The following is a 16,497-nucleotide window of genomic DNA, read 5'->3' as shown; positions in this document are numbered from 1 at the left end:
ATGCAGCTTTCCATCGACACTCAGGGCTCGCTCATTATCTAATAGGAGCGAAATGAGTGGCCTGGCTCCCAGGGCTCGGCCAATCTTCGTGAAATTTCCCTGCTGGCTCAGTGACAAAGAGCAGATTTGGCATATGTCAACTGCGGAGTGTTCCAGAAACGGGAGGCAAGAGAGATGACAGCACATAGAATCTTAAAATAGGAAGGGACCCTGGCACCTGTCTAGGACAAGCCTGAGCAAAAATCCCAGGTTTCCCTTACTTCGCCTGTGAAATGGGAATATCACTATTTTCCGATTTCATAAGAATGATGAGGCTTGGCCTCAAATTGTCTTCAATAAAAATGGCTGCGCTATCTTTGAAAATTAAATGCAAATGATAAGGCCTGGGAAAAATCTGCATGGAAAAAAGAGTCTTACTCCTCCATTTAACAAACAAGGTTTCATGGGGAACAAAAGGCTTAGGGGAGGGCTATCCACATTTAAGAGCCTACGAATAATATAAAAAAGAACAATCTTGCATAGGGTTCTCCTGTCTCAACAAGGTACACAGCTCGGATGTGTTACAGCGCCATTAGGTTACTTGTTTTCAGATCCCCGGGGTGAGTTCAAAGTGGCAGCCCAAGCCCTTGTCCCAAAAAGAAATGATCCCTGATATTCCTTACCTGCCCGGAGCAGAATGACCTGGTCCTCCAAGGTGAGGTCAGAGAAGTGGGGAATACGCTTGGCCCATTCAACAAGAGTAAAGAGCTGCTTATCAGCAGCGTGGCATATGTTGGTGACAGGGTCATTCGTCTGAAAAAGGAACAAAGTAACTCTGAGGGACAGATTCTGGGATTCAAACATACCCCTTCCTCGTTTCCAACCCCATCTAGGAAATGGAAGTCAGATGGAGATCTAAGACCACATGCGTACCGAATTCTCCATGTTCATGTCACCATAGGATTCCGTCTTTGGTTCAACAGCAAGTTCAGCTTCCAGAATCCTCTCCACAGGCATATCTTCATGGCCACTACTGGCACATTCGGCCTCACTCTCAGCCCTCTCCCGGCTTCTCTGCCTTTCTTCTTGCACAGCTGGCAGGGGCAAGGAGGTACAGATGTTACCATATGCCCAGGACCACAGTGAGAAAGTTAGTTACCTCCCTCAGCCTCTATTTCCCCATCTGTAAAATGGACATCATCATGATATATGAATCAGACTGTTGTAATGGTAACAGATGAAACCAAGAAAGCAGACTATTTGCTTATGCCTGCGCCAGACTATGGGGTTTTTATCCATATTCTTCACGGTTCATTATGGTGACCACTGGAAGAAGTGTGCATTTTAAGCTTTAATAACCTCCGATTCTGCCCTTTCTTTTCATGAACGACTGACTACCTCCTCCCATATCCTTCCTCCACCTGCTACCTCTATTCAACTGTGAGCATGCAATAGTTAAGCAGCAAGCACATTACTCTAAAAACTCCCTCTGTCAGATCCTATGCATCAAGCTTGGCATTCACGTCCCATTAGGTCTGCCCCTAGTGCACCGGCCTGAACACAACATCACCTGATCTGACTTGTCAGGGAAGATCTTCAGGGAGCCGTGTGGGTATTTAGTAAGCAGAAGGGTGGAGGAATGTCACCTGGATGACATTTTAGAATCAGCAGCTGACTTGGGGGGTGGGGAAGGGTATACAGGCAAAGGTGTAGGCTGGAATTACCTCAGCCTCTCAAAACTTAGGGTTTTCATCAAAGAACCCTCTGGGTCTGCGCATTAGGATGTCAGGCAGACCCCATTCCCCCAGTTCTGTCCTCTCCACTGGGAGAGCAGTCTCTTGGGTTAGTTTCCATCCTCCTGAAAGTTCCAGTTTCCATCTTCTTATTCTCAGTGTCAAGAAGCAGAATGCAATACAAGTACCCATTTTTCTAATCCCAAGAAGCAAGAAAATTACACTCTAAGTGGGTGGCTAACCTGGACCTCAGTGACAGCCACTCCATCAGCAACTTTGACCTCTCCTCTGCTCTCCCTTCCACCCCATCGTCTGCTCTCCCAGGCACCTCCCACTCTCTGAGGACATAAGGAGCCACAGAGGCTGCAGAATGAACTGGGACCGGATGCTGGACATCTAGTTTGTCACGCGAGTGATATTATTGATCTCTCAAAGTAGGTCAGGGAAGGGTCTGACAGCACAAACACGGCTGACGTGCCACAGCCTCTAGTCAAGGAAGTCTCCTGATGAGAATGATATTTAGGGGTTGGGAGGGAGGGAGGGGAGGAAGGAAGGAGTGGAGAAAGAAAGGGGAGAAAGATTAGAGCAGGGGAATAAGAAAAAGAAGAATCAGAAGAGAAAGGGAACAGAGAGGAGAAAATAGAACAAACATGTACCTTGGAGTCAAAGAAAACTTACTCCAAGTGGGCCCGCATCAGACATAGTACTCAGCCTATGAAGCCTTTTTCCCTGTATGTAAAGTGGTGATTATCATACTGAGATTGGTTTGTGAAGTTTACATAAGTCATTATTTAAAAGTTCGAAAAAAGTTAGCATTTTCCCTCCCCTTGGTCTCTTTTTCTCCTCTTCTCTGCTCTGGTCCTCTCTCCAGCCCCTCTTTTGACCTCTCCCTCGCTCTCCTTATTTCTCATCCTCCCTCATTCTTTCTTTCCGTCCAGTCCATTAGTCTTCATTCACTGACAGCATACAGAAACTCTCACATGTGTTTTTATTATCGGTTGAATTTGCCAGTTAAAGTTGAATGCTTCTCATATTAGTTTTTTTAAAGGTAGGTTAATGGGCTTCTATTTGTCTTGATTTGAAGAGATGGGGAAAAGCAAACTAAGTTAAATTCCTTTTGTGGTCTTCAATTGATTTCTTCTACAGATTTGTAACGCTCAAGGAAAATCACCTTCAAGCTTCAAAGAAAATAACCTTGGCCTTGGGGAATTAGAGTCTAATTCCAATTTTGCCATTAATTGAGTGATCCTTTGCTAGTCACTTCTTCTTTTTGTGCCATAAATCTTATTGTCATAAATGAGGTGTCGTTGCTGGGGAAAATCTTCCAAAGGGCAGACGTTTTGAGCTACTGCTTCTACAGACGTCAGGGGACATTCAGGGGACGGTGGAGTCTCAAATAGGATGACAACAGTATTTTGTCCATTAATCCAACATATATTTATCATGATATATGGAAACAGCTAATACTGATGGAGCTTTCTGTGTTAGAATTATGCTCAACATTTTACATAGATTATACCTCGTGTAACCACCACAAAAAACTTCTGAAGTACTATGAACCACATAGAAGTGAAGTAACTTGCCTAAGGTCACAGAGCTAGAAAATGGTGAAGCCAGCATGGAGACCCAGACTGGCTGCCTCCTGAGCCCACCTCTAACCCCCTCCAAGGCTTTGGGCTGGTTGGGTTAATAAACTCACAGGTCAAATGCTGTCCACAAATTGTCTCAAAAATAACCCATTCTCTAACTACCCCAACCACATTATATGACCAAAAATCATGGAAAAAGACTTCCCCAGAATCCCTAAGGATTATCTGATGGCCCGGAGGGGAGAGGGTCCCCATCCTACAGCAGCTCTGCATTAGCTTGCTGTGTAAGCTTAGGCAAGACCCCAGCCTCTGAGAATCTCTGTTTCTTTTTGCAGAAAATGAATATGTTCCATCAGAGAATAGCAAAGTCCGTTCCAGCTTCATTATGTACCCTGGCCCCAGGCAGGTGAATTCTGACCCCATCCCAATTTTATCTCTTTCTATCTGTCCAGCTCTGTAAGAGCGTAAACTCCATAGTATCACTCAGTTACATGTGCCGGGATTTTACCATTCCTGTCCTCAAGAAGGTGTCCAAACTTAGCCCCAAATTCTGTAAATCAAAGCCAGAAATGATAGTGGTGAAGGAAAGGCTGTCCAATAACCTTTTACAAGCGACCCTTCCTATAGTGAGACTAGGAATTGATTCATTTCTTTGCCTTCTCTTTCTCAGGGCAAGAGGTATCAATCAATTTCTTCAGCAATTTCTCAATGGGCCTTCCCCCCACCCCCTCCTAATCTTTATTACTCAGCTTTCCACCACTCTTGTTTCTTCACATTATTCTTTTAAATGCAGGAGACAAGACTGGACCCAATTTTCTATTAAATAATCAGAATAGGGAGTTCCCATTGTGGCGCAGCAGAAATGAACCTGACTAGTATCCATGGGTTCGACCCCTGGCCTCGCTCAGTGGGTTCCGGTGTTGCTATGAGCTGTGGTGTAGGTCGAAGACGGGGCTCGGATCCTGTGTTGCTGTGGCTGTGCTGTAGGCCGGCAGTTGTAGCTCTGACTTGACCCTGAGTCTGGGAACTTCCATATACCATGGGTGAGACCCTAAAAAGCAAAAAAAAAAAAAAAAAAAAAGAATAATACTAGGTTTAAAAGAAGGGATGCCCAGAAGGTCCTACTGTACAGCACAGTGCAGGGAACTACATCCAATCTCTTGGGATAGACCATGATGGAAAATAATATAAAAAAAGAATGTATATATGTATGATCAAATCACTCTGCTGTACAATAGAAATTGGGGAGTTCCCGTCGTGGCGCAGTGGTTAACGAATCCAACTAGGAACCATAAGGTTGCGGGTTCGGTCCCTGCCCTTGCTCAGTGGGTTAACAATCCGGCGTTGCCATGAGCTGTGGTGTAGGTTGCAGACGCGGCTCGGATCCCGCGTTGCAGTGGTCCTGGTGTAGGCCAGAGGCTTCAGCTCTGATTAGACCCCTAGCCTGGGAACCTCCATATGCCGTAGGAGCGGCCCAAGAAATGGCAAAAAAAGACAAAAAAAGACAAAAAAAAAAAAAAAAAGTGGCACAACCTTGTAAATCAATATACTTTAATAAAAAATTTAAAAATTAAAATTAAAAAAAGAAGGCCTGCCAGCCTCTTACAATCTACATGACCCTGTTTGACTAACTTTTTAGAATGAGAGAACCACCCCTCCCACCATTTGCACTGTGAACCACTCTGATCCTGAGCTGGAAATATTCGAGTTGAGTTTTGTTTTGTTTTTGTCTTTTTAGGGCCACACCCACAGCACATGGAGGTTCCCAGGCTAGGGGTCCAATCGGAGCTGTAGCTGCCAGCCTACACCACAGCCACAGCAACTCAGGATCCGAGCAGGGTCTATGACCTACACCACCGCTCACTGCAACGCCGGACTTTTAACCTTCTGACCGAGGCCGGGGATTGAACCTGAGTGCTCATGGATGCTAGTTAGATTCGTTTCCACTGAGCCATGATAGGAACTCCTCAAGTTGAGTTTCGAGAGGCAGAATTGGATTGTGAAGCAGTAGGCGACTCTTAATCTGTAGCAATCAGGCTCCATGCTGAGGGGAGACATACTTGGGGGTCATTAATTTTATGTTTTGACTATCATGGTGGTGGGAGCCCCAAAGAGTATCAGTTCTATCCTGGTGAAGAGAAGACAGTCTCCACCAGCTGATTTTCACATCACAGGTTCCAGGCTAGAAGACTGCTGCCCCGTCTACAGCAAGCACGACATAAGCATACAATAGGCATAATTCATACTTGACGAATGAATGGCTGAGTGAGTGAATGAAGCATTTTTAGAAGCTCCTGAGTTTGCAAAATTTCTGAAGCCAATATTTCATTTAAACCATCCATCCATTCTTTCAACAATTATTTATGTTTTAAGTGTCTACTAGGTGCTAATCACTGGTGACATGGCAGTGGGAGAAAAAAAGGCAGGAAAAATACCCCTGGTATACTGGAAGACAGACAGTAGCCAACATTTTAAAATATGCTAGAGAGTGATAAGTGCTGTGGGAATGAGACAGGGAAGTTTTCCAGAGTAGTTGATGCAATCTGAGACAGTGCCAGGCAAAGCTTTATCAATAAATTGACAATCATTGCAGTTCCCATCAAGGCTCAGTGGCAATGAACCCAACTAGCATCTGTGAGGACTCAGGTTCAATCTCTGGCCTCGCTCAGTGGGTTAAGGATCCGGAATTGCCGTGATCTGTGGCGTAGGTCACAGATGTGGCTCAGATCTGGTGTTGCTGTGGCTGTGGCATAGGCCAGCAGCTGCAGTTCTGATTCAACCCCTAGCCTGAGAACCTCCATAAGCCCCGAGCATGGCCTTAAAAAGCAAAAAAAAAAAAAAAAGGGTTGACAATCGGGTAAAGGTATGAAGGAGGAGAAGAAATGAGCCACGCAAATACCCAGGAAGAGGGCAGTCCAAGCAGACAGAACAGTAGGTGCAAAGGTCCTGAGGTGAGAGTACCCCTGATGGCTCAGCAAAGACACTAGGAAGGCTGGAGCAGAGAGACACAGGCCAGCCAGACCACGTATAACCTTGAAGTCATAACCAGGATTTTGCCTTTTTTTTTTGTCTGAGCAAGAAGAGAAGGCATTGGAGAGTTTGGGTGGAGGAAAGGCTTGACCTGACCCACTTGATCAAAGCCCCACTCTGGTTGCTGCATTAAGGAAAGATGGTAGGAAGACAAAGATGAGAGTGGGGAAACTTTTTAGGAGGTTATCTCTATTGGTGGCTTGTATTATGGTAACAGCAGTAAAAGCAGTGAGAGATGGAAGGATTCTGGGCATATTTTGGGAAAGAGACAAGATTTCCTCACCCATTGAATGTTGTACATGAAAGAAAAAGAGGGGTCCACCCAATGCTTTTTTGGTCAGAGCAACTGAAAAATGGTTTTAGGTCAGAGCAACCGAAACATGGCCATTTCCTAAGATGGGGAGGACCGATGAACAGGCTGAAAGGGCAGACTTGGGTTAGTCCATATGAGATTCCTGTTAGCTATCAAAATGAGGGCCTGCTGGAGGTTGGGGGCCTGTCAAATGGAGATGCCACCCTTAGTTCCATAGCTTCTCACATCCTGGCAGAAGAGATGCGAGATGAACTCTTGTCTGGGAGTAAGAGGTCCTGGTCTCTGTCCATCACCTACCCCTTGGGACCTCGGAAACCTGAATCCACCAATCCAAGCCTGGTTCCTCAGCTCTAAAATGGTTAGGGTTATTAAGTTATTCCCAAGGACCACCTCCATCGCACACATACTAAGAATATCATTTTTTTTTTCCTTCTTGGTAGCATCCTCTCTAGAAGGGGCTCAGATTTTTTTCTTCATTGGTCCTTTCAGTCAGTCTTGCCCCTCCTCACAGAAAAGAAGCTCTTCAAGAATAAGGAGCCACCTGGTACAGACTAAACAACTGGCTCCCATTTCCTAGAGAGAGAGGCGGGACCTCCTTACTCTGCAATCCAAGTAAGATTCACCATCTCCAGCCTGTACCTGCTTGACATCACAAGCTAATTAACCACCCAACACAATTTACTTACGTATTTATTTTTATCAAATATTACCAATTCAATTTAAAGCACTTCCAGATTTCTTTTTCTGCCAGCCAACCCACACTGTGAACTGAAAGATATAACATTTCAAAAACATTCCATGGTGATCTCTCGGAATGAGAAGGTTAAATCTGATTGTTGGTAATGCCAATGGCAAAGACTCAGGAATTCACCATTCTCCGAGGATTTGTGGCAGACCACGGTTATAAAAGCCCAGAGAGATTAATCAAACCAGCAGGCTTCCCCAGAGTGAGGATTAGAGGGGAGAAGTCAGTCGGCCCAGAAGTCAGCCTGATGTTGGCGCCCCCAAGCCCTCAGCTCTGAAACGTGCTGACCGGCTATTAGAAGAGGAAGAAGAGGAGTTCCCGTCGTGGCGCAGTGGTTAACGAATCCGACTAGGAACCATGAGGTTGCAGGTTCGATCCCTGCTCTTGCTCAGTGGGTTAACGATCTGGCGTTGCCGTGAGCTGTGGTGTAGGTCGCAGACACGGCTCGGATCCTGTGTTGCTGTGGCTCTGGCGTAGGCTGGTGGCTACAGCTCCAATTCGACCCCTAGCCTGGGAACCTCCATGTGCCGCGGGAGCGGCCCAAGAAATGGCAAAAAGACAAAAAAAAAAAAAAATTAAAAAATAAAAAAAATAAAAAAAAAAAAGAAGAGGAAGAAGAAGGGTCCGGTTTGGAGCATCCTCTGAGCGCCAGGGGAGGGTAGGTACACATGGAGGAGGAAGATGCTCCTGCTGTCTCTGCTCAGGGATACACATTTACCAGAGCAGGAGACATTCAACTGCAATACTCAAGAAATCAGGGTACCCCAAATCATTCCAGCCTGCCCTTGAAATGTCTTCCCACATAGACCAGCCTAGCAGGCTCTTTCCTACATCCTGCATCTGTTTCTGCTATTTCTATGCAAACCACTCTCGCTTGCACGGAAGAAGGGGTAAAGGGGAACCTCACCTTCCCTCTTCATGCCCATGACAAGGCACTTCTGATAGCGACAGTACTGGCAGCGGTTGCGCTGGCGCTTGTCAATGAGGCAGTCTTTATTATCCCGACAGGTGTAGATGAGGTCCTTCCTTATGGTTCTCTTGAAGAACCCTTTGCAGCCTTCACAACTGTACACACCATAGTGCTTTCCTGGTCACAGAAAAGGATATTCTGTCAGTTGTTCTTGTGTTTATCAGGATCTTTCATGCAATAGAGCCCCTTGGCTTTCCCTCAGGGAAACTGGCACATCACCAAGGCAATGGCACCAAAAGCAAAGAATAACTAGCAGAGAATGCAGGCTTGATCACGGGAACCAGACAAAGGCAGCAAAAATGTGCCCTTCCTGTGTCTTCCCCCTGGAAGCAATTCTCTGGAATCGATCATTCTAGAGTGCATTATTTAAAAAGTTCTGACCTAAGAGTTTGCTTACGTTTATTTAATAGGGAAACTCGTGTTTAGTTAAGCCAAATGTCCTGTGTCCATTCAAGACATCAGTGTACATAAGAAATAAAAATATTTATGCTTGTCACGTATTATCTAGCAGGAAAAGAACCTCAGCTTCTCTCATACTTCCCCATGATTGAAACCCAAGGACTTAGGAATCCCACTTAAAAGTATTATCTTTCATCATAAACTATGAATAGGAACCTGGGTTATAAGTTTTTCAAATGTTATTGCCTATTGGAGAAATAAAGTGGTGTATGATTTTTACAGCATACCATGACAGGTAATCTTGAGATGGGATGTAAAGATCTGATGGAAGGTGGTTTTGCTTGAACCAGCATAATCTGTTACATGTTTCATTGCCCTTATTACCTGTTTCACACATGGAATTTTCAAGGACCCCAGCCAGAGGTGCCGAGTTTGTTGTCAGGAGACTCACCACACCCATTCCCACACAGGCATCAAGAAACAAGCTACCATACTATTTCTAAGTAGAAGCCTTCGCAATACTACAACATCAGGCAGCGATGCTCAATTGATTGGAACTATGGGACTTGAAAAATCGAATGAAACACATTGTTCAAAACATATTTATGTTTGATCCCTGAGTATGATATATGATGCCATTTAGCTCTAAACCTGACATCTGACATGACTTCCTCTTTTTCCTCTTTTTTTTTTTTTTTTTTTTTTTTTTTAAGGTAGCACCAGTGACATATGGAAGCTCCCAGGCTAGGGATTGAGTCAGATCTACAGCTGCCTGCCTAAGCCACAGCCACAGCAATGCCAGATCCAATCCACATCTGTGACCTCCAGCACAGCCCATGGCAATGCCAGATCCTCAACCCACTGAGTGAGGGATCAAACCTGCATCCTCATGGATACTAGTTGGATTTGTTTCCACTGCACGATAATGGGAACTCCCTGACATGACTTTCTAATTGGTTGTATTTAGGCTGATGGCGAAGTGAATCTGAAGTCCTTGAGAACTAGCTAATGTATATATCTGCACCCCAGGTTACATTTCAGAGGAAGCCACTGTAAGATGCAATGGTGGCTAGAGATAACCTGCTTGATGAAGTTAGTCTATGCCTAAGAGTTGATTATACTAATTTACTAAACTCACAGCAATAACAAACAGGATTTTTATCTTGGGCCTAAAGACCCTAATGCTGCCAGCTCTGAAGTATGTGTCTTTAAGAAACATGGGACCTGGGAGTTCCCGTCGTGGCGCAGTGGTTAACGAATCCGACTAGTAACCATGAGGTTGCAGGTTCGATCCCTGCCCTTGCTCAGTCGGTTAAGGATCTGGCGTTGCTGTGAGCTGTGGCATAGGTCGCAGACGTGGCTCGGATCCCGCGTTGCTGTGGCTCTGGCGTAGGCTGGCGGCTGCAGCTCTGATTAGACCCCTAGCCTGGGAACCTCCCATATGCGACGGGAGCAGCCCAAGAAATGGCAAAAAGACAAAAAAAAAAAAAAAACCAACAAAACATGGGACCAATGTGTCATCCCCATGGCTCTTCCATATATGAATGAACCTCCTGACTTTCAACTAAACCAGAGCAGAGAAAACTCTCCATCTGGGTGTGGCTGGAATTCTGCTGCCATGGCAATGGCCAAGTCTGCAGAATTTGAAAAAAACTTTTTGAGAACAAGCAAACACCAATCATGTTGCTAAGTAAGTTCTAGGCACTGGGAACTTTTGATGGAGTGACATTTTGCAGTGGCTTTGGTGACAGTAAGAGATGAGGAAATATTCAGTCAGCCATCATAGACTGTAGAAAAGAATCTTCCTCATCTACTCATTTATCAACTCAGAGATTCAAATTTCATCAAGATTGGTAAGATAGGGAAGGGAGGCAGGAATGGTAGAAAAGTAGGGTAATAAATCAGGAAAGAAATAATTTGGGTAAAAAATGGAAAAGAGCCAAAGAAGATGAAATCAGTGAAAACACACTTATTTCCACCCATGGAAACATATTAAAAAACCTCGAATGTTATAGAAGGAAATTTTCTTAAAAAAAAAATTCAGAGTTTATCTTTGTTGGGGACATTACAGATAACTTTTTTAGTTTTCACTGGTACTTTTCTAGTTCTCCCATGTTTCCTACATTGGGATGTGATTTATAGAATTTTGCGGAGTTCCTGCTGTGGCTCAACTGTAACGAACCCAACTACTATCCATGAGGACGCGGGTTCGATCCCTGGCCTCACTCGGTGGGTTAAGGATTCAGTGTTGCCATGAGCTGTGGTGTAGGTTGCAGATACAGCTCAGCTCCTGCATTGCTGTGGCTGTGGTGTAGGCTGGCAGCTTCAGCTCTGATTTGACCCCTAGCCTGGGAACCTCCATATACCACAGATGTAGCCCTAAAAATAAAAAATAAAAAAAGACTTTTTTTTTAATTGAAGAGATTCTAGCTTGAGATACTTGCTCTTCACAACAGTTTGTCTACCCCAGATATACATGCAACAAAGTAACTCCAGAGAGGGGCTTCTGAAATGTTTCTTATAAATCTAATTCCCTAAAATGAAATCATGATGTAAATTCACTGAGCTGCAGTGACAGAAATTCATAGCCTGGGCTCCAAGCTGGGCCACCCTAAAGGACCCCGTTTCTCCCACTGGGTGCAAAGGAGCCAAGTGGGCAGAGGATAAAATGCCTTCTCTGGGACCCCCATTTCCTGGGGCACTTGGAGGGGTGTCTGCTTCTGTACATACCTGAGGATCTGTCCCCACAGATGGCACAGATGTGTTTAACCAGAGATCCAGGGCTGGTGGACGGGTAGTTCATGTTTCCAATGCCAGGAAGCCCCGGTAAGGGTTTGATGTCCTCTGAAATGCTGACACTGTTGACCACATTTAGCTGCAAGAGAAAAAAACACAATAAAACACAGAGCCAGGGTAAATCCAATCCCTGAGGCAGAAAGCGACAAGGCCATCCTTGAGAAGAAAAAAAAAGTGGGTTCTATTTCAAGAAGGAGTTTCCAAGTACAGAGTATCTAAAATTGCCTAGGAGGGATGTGAGTTTATGGGAGAAAAATCATAGCATAGAAGAACTAAATCATCTCTGAATGCCAAAACCTCAACTGAAAATCACAATCCATCTCCATCAGAACTCTTGCTCTTACTCATCTTACTCATGTGTTCTATTTGAGCTAGACATCCGCACTGATCAGCACACTTAGGGTAAGTCCATGGTTTATTTTTAAATTTTTTATTAACTGCCTTCTGCCTATTCAGCAGGGCTCTAAGAGGAGCTATGGCCCTCAGGCAAAAGACTTAGACTCCAAGACACAAGAAAAATATGCAAATCCATTCATTTAGTGAATCAACAGACATTCACAAGCATTCACCATGCCAGGCTCTGGGGTAAAAAGGTAAATAAAATGCACACTCTTGGGGTTCCCATCATGGCTCAGTGGTTAATGAATCTGACTAGGAATCATGAGGTTGCAGGTTCAATCCCTGGCCTTGCTCAGTGGGTTAAGGATCCGGTGTTGCTGTGAGCTGTGGTGTAGGTCACAGATGCGGCTCAGATCCCGAGTTGCTGTGGCTCTGGCATAGGCCAGCGGCTGCAGCTCCGATTAGACCCCTAATCTGGGAACCTCCATATGCCACGGGTGCAGCCCTAAAAAGACAAAAATAAATAAATAAATAAATAAAATAAAATGCACACTCTGAAGGAGTTCACAGTAAAATGGAAGAGAAGACCGGTTATGGTGGTCATCTCAATACGCCTACTGAAGGTGCCAGGCCAAATGTCTAAATCATTGTGATAGCAGCAAAAAGTGGGCTAAAAGCCCCAGATCTTGCAGAGCCTGCTTAGGAACTTATCTGTAAGGAGCACACATCTTCCCATGAAAATATAAAATCCTCAGAGCCAGAGATGGTCTGCCTTGTCTTCCCAGCGCCTGATGTGAACCCAGCACGAGGTGAGGAGTTGGTAGAATGGAATGGCTGAATAAAGGAACCCTGTATGTCTTCCTTTCCTCACCCCTTATCCCAAGTTAACATTAGCTCCTCACCACCATCACCCCCATGTCCCCCAGTGCTCTTGGGGAGATGACTGAGAAGTCACTACTGTGTGTTTTGTACTCATCAGAGAAAAGTTAAATAAGTATGAACCAGTCATCCAATCAGCAGCATTTCCGAACCCATGGGTACAGGTCAACATTCTAGGTGCTGTGAAGGGAGACATAACATCTAGATCTGGGGAGTTCCTGTCATGGCACAGCAGAAACAAACCCAACTAGTATCCATGAGGATGCAGGTTCGATTCCTGGCCTTGCTCAGCGGGTTAAGGATCCGGTGTTGCCGTGAGCTGTGGTGTAAGTCACAGACACGGCTCAGATCCCCCATTGCTGTGGCTGTGGTGTAGGCTGGCAGCTACAGCTCTGATTTGACCCCTAGCCTGTGAACTTCCATATGCTGTGGGTGCAGCCCTAAAAAAACAAAAAAACAACAAACAAAAACTAGATCTGTCTCTTTTTCCTCAAAATTGATTGCAATCTCACTGAACAGTCAGATCATACCCAAAAACTAGGAACACTTCTAAGTAAATTCCAACAAAGGTGAGGCTGAAAGTGTGTTTAGATACCCAGTAAGGGCCCCTGGTGATTATCTGGGGATTTAAGGGAAGGTCCACTGACTTCTGCATGGTCCATATGAATTTTGAATCGCATTGCCTAACTAATGTGACTGTAATTTCCAAACTGAACCAAAGGGAGGATTTTCTTCTCTATTTGAGGCCTCTGGGACAGAGGGAATGATCAATGAAACATAAAATACAACAGAGCCTGAGTTAAGTTCCTTCTAAATTTACTAGTTTTTTAATTCACTAAGCAAATATTTATTGAGCACAGGAGGTGGGCAGAGGCTCCGGGTTAAACACTGTGAGGGATGCACAAAAAGAAAAGACAGCTTTCAGGGCCTTGCTCTGAAATCAAAGTCACTAGAATTTTTAACAATTCATTAGTATGAGGGAGGAAATCACATATGTGATGGGCGAATTCTCCCTCCTCTTCTTCCTTCTCCTCCTCCTGCTCCCTCTGTTTTATACAAGGCTCAGACGAGACCCCTAGATTTTGTATTCCGTAATCCGGTGGTGCAGTACAGTGGTTCTCAATAAAAAATTAACTCCAAAGCCCCACATCCAGAAGTGGTCCGAGGGCCATTGGTATTGGCATCTCTTTAAGTTTACCAAGTAGTGCTAATGGCAACCAGGGTTAAGAATCACTGGTGTTGCAGAGAAAACAGGCCTCGGAGTCACACAGGCCTGGGATTGACTCCCAGGCTGCCCTGCTTGGATGCATGACTTCAAAGATGATACTTATTTTCCTGACCCTTGGTTTCCTTGTCTGTAAAAGGGACATAGTAATACCTAATTTATAGAGTTCCCAGAGGATTAGATGAGGTAGTAATATAAAATGCCCATCACAATGATTGGCGCAGGTAAAGGTTCCATAAAATGTAGCTGTTATCATTCCAATACAATCTGGTTAATTCAGATTTTGAGTTTATTATGAGCCAACATTTTACTACATGCTAGGAATTCTGAGTGCCTCAAGGAAACAGTTACTAGCACTTAGAGCCACCCCATGAAATGGAAGTATTTTAGATGAGACGCCTCCCTACCCCACAAAAAAAAAGAGCCTCTAGCTGCTCATGACTCTGTCCCCAAATCCTCAGATGGATAAGAAAGGTCATGAGGATGAGGAAGAGGGTACCGGCACCTGGGGCTCAAGAGGTACCCCCCCACCTTCCCTTCCCCCTCCCACTTCCAGCAGAACCAGCTCCACTACCTCCAACTCCCAGAGGTCACAGAACAGTAATGATTGTTCTTGCTACTGTTAGTGCTACCATCTGAGGAAAGTTTGCTCAGCGCTAATTAACTATTTTAATCCTTGCCACAATCCTATGAGGTCTTCCTATTTTTCAAATGAGGAAATGGAGCCTTTAAGTTGTTTATTCATTCTCTCATTAAAAAATCCTACTGGGATATGAACAGGAAGAAGATACAGACTTCTCAGGAAACTGGCCATCAAAGAGATTAAAAGTTAGTTGGGGCGTTCCCGTCATGGCTCAGCGGAAACGAATCTGACTAGCATCCATGAGCACCCAGGTTTGATCCCTGGCCTAGCTCAGTGGGTTAAGGATCCAGCGTTGCTGTGGCTGTGGCGTAGGCCCGCTGCTGCAGCTCTGATTCAACCCCTAGCCTGGAAACTTCCACATGCCACAAGTCTGGCCCTAAAAATACAAAAAAAAAAAAAAAAAAGAGTTGGCATAGTTTGGGAAAGAAAGATCACAAGCAAGCGAGATTCGGAAAAATGTCTTGAAGGAGGTGGCATATGACCTGGGACTTGACAGCCTTCAAAAATGGAGATGTTTGCATCTGCTAACCTCCAACACCAAACTATTATACGGATAAACAACAAGGTCCTACTTTATAGCACAGGGAACTATATTCAATATCCTGTGTAAATCATAAAGGAAAGGAATGTAGAAAAGAATGTACATGTGTGTGTAACTGAATCATTTTGTCTTGCAGAAGAAATTAACACAACATTGTAAATCAACTTCACATCAATTTTTAAAAATGGATTCAGTTGGTAAGGGCCAGTGATGGGTAAAAGGTTTTGACAAACAAGGCCTGGAGGAAAACCCAGGTATTTGTGTCCTGTGGATGGATGGGAGACATGGCTAGGAGGTGGGCTGTGACTGAGCCTGGGGCTTGACTGAGTGGCTTAAGAGAGTGGATTTAATCTGAAAGGCAATGAGTAGCCATGAGGTTTTTAGCAGAGGAGTTATGCCCTAAACGTATGAGGCAGCCAATATTAGAGAGACACTCAAAACTATGGCACCTGCCCAGATGCCAGATGCGGGGCCTTCCCAGATCTAACAGGTTGGAGCCAGGATCCCCGGACTACTGGATCCCAAGTCACCTTTCCTCCTTCCCCACATTGCCAGTCTTTTCTGGCAGACCACCCCTGCCCTGGCTGCTTCCTGCCCCACCTCACTGGCAATGAGCCCCCAGAGGCGCTGACCTGCTTCTAGCCATGCTCCTGGCAGCCCCTCTCCAACACCCCTTCTCTTCCTGAGTCGGGATGGCAGTGGGAGGCAGAAGTTGGGACAGGTCTGTTGAAGCTCTCTCCTCCACTGATCTCTGCTGGCCAAGGGTATGTGTGGGCTCAGTGCAATGGCAGATGAGATTGAAGGTGGCCACCAGAGCTCAAACCCATTAGCTGTCTGGTCCCCAGTCCCACGGCCCCAGCTGTCTTGTTCCATTAGAAGCAGCTCTGCTGAAATGAGCACTTTAGAGCTGGGATTTACCAGCGGCTGGCTGCTCCTGAGAATAGGGCAGAAACACACTTGGCTAGACTGTCTTCCATTTGCAGGCTCTCAGCCAAGGACCAAACGCATCCTAGATGCCCTGGAGCTATCATGGAACATTGGGTCCCACATTTCTGAGCTGCTTTCAGCCCAAATTATTCCACTCAAGGCAGATATGTGGCTGGCTGGTCAGGTCACAGGCAAGCACTTCTCTTCCAGGAGTGGACTCCTTAAAGTGCCATTTCTTTCAGCTAGTGAGGGTCTTTGTCATGAAAAGTAGGGAGCCTGGACCTGCCACTTCATTGCTGTGTGAGCCTGACCAGATGGATGACTTGACTGAGACACTCCGTTTCCTCATCCACAAACTAGAGCCATGGTTTTCCAAGCCCATAGAGTGT

The 16,497-nt window shown here is 45.2% G+C and overlaps 1 protein-coding gene and 1 non-coding gene across 4 annotated transcripts in view; both read right to left on the bottom strand.

Moving 5' to 3' along the window:
- RXRG (retinoid X receptor gamma) overlaps positions 1–16,497 on the bottom strand; it is a 124,823-nt gene that overhangs the window by 10,851 nt on the left and 97,475 nt on the right. For all 3 annotated transcript variants that reach the window (XM_013988076.3, NM_001130213.1, XM_005655370.4), the window contains 4 exon segments: positions 11,489–11,633; positions 8,297–8,476; positions 913–1,073; positions 663–792 (listed from right to left, as the gene is read on the bottom strand). In XM_013988076.3, coding sequence (XP_013843530.1) covers positions 663–792; positions 913–1,073; positions 8,297–8,476; positions 11,489–11,633 — 616 coding nt within the window.
- On the bottom strand, positions 11,884–11,958 carry MIR9849 (microRNA mir-9849). Its single transcript, NR_128543.1, is given in 1 exon segment — positions 11,884–11,958. It is a non-coding gene; the product is annotated as a microRNA mir-9849 (primary transcript).

The sequence above is a fragment of the Sus scrofa genome, chromosome 4 (genome assembly GCF_054392235.1).
Source record: "Sus scrofa isolate SSC_HxYL_T2T_F1_AM1 chromosome 4, Sscrofa_HxYL_maternal_Yorkshire_Landrace_v2.0, whole genome shotgun sequence".
Lineage (NCBI taxonomy): Eukaryota > Metazoa > Chordata > Mammalia > Artiodactyla > Suidae > Sus > Sus scrofa.
This window is presented reverse-complemented; position numbering and strand designations above follow the sequence as displayed.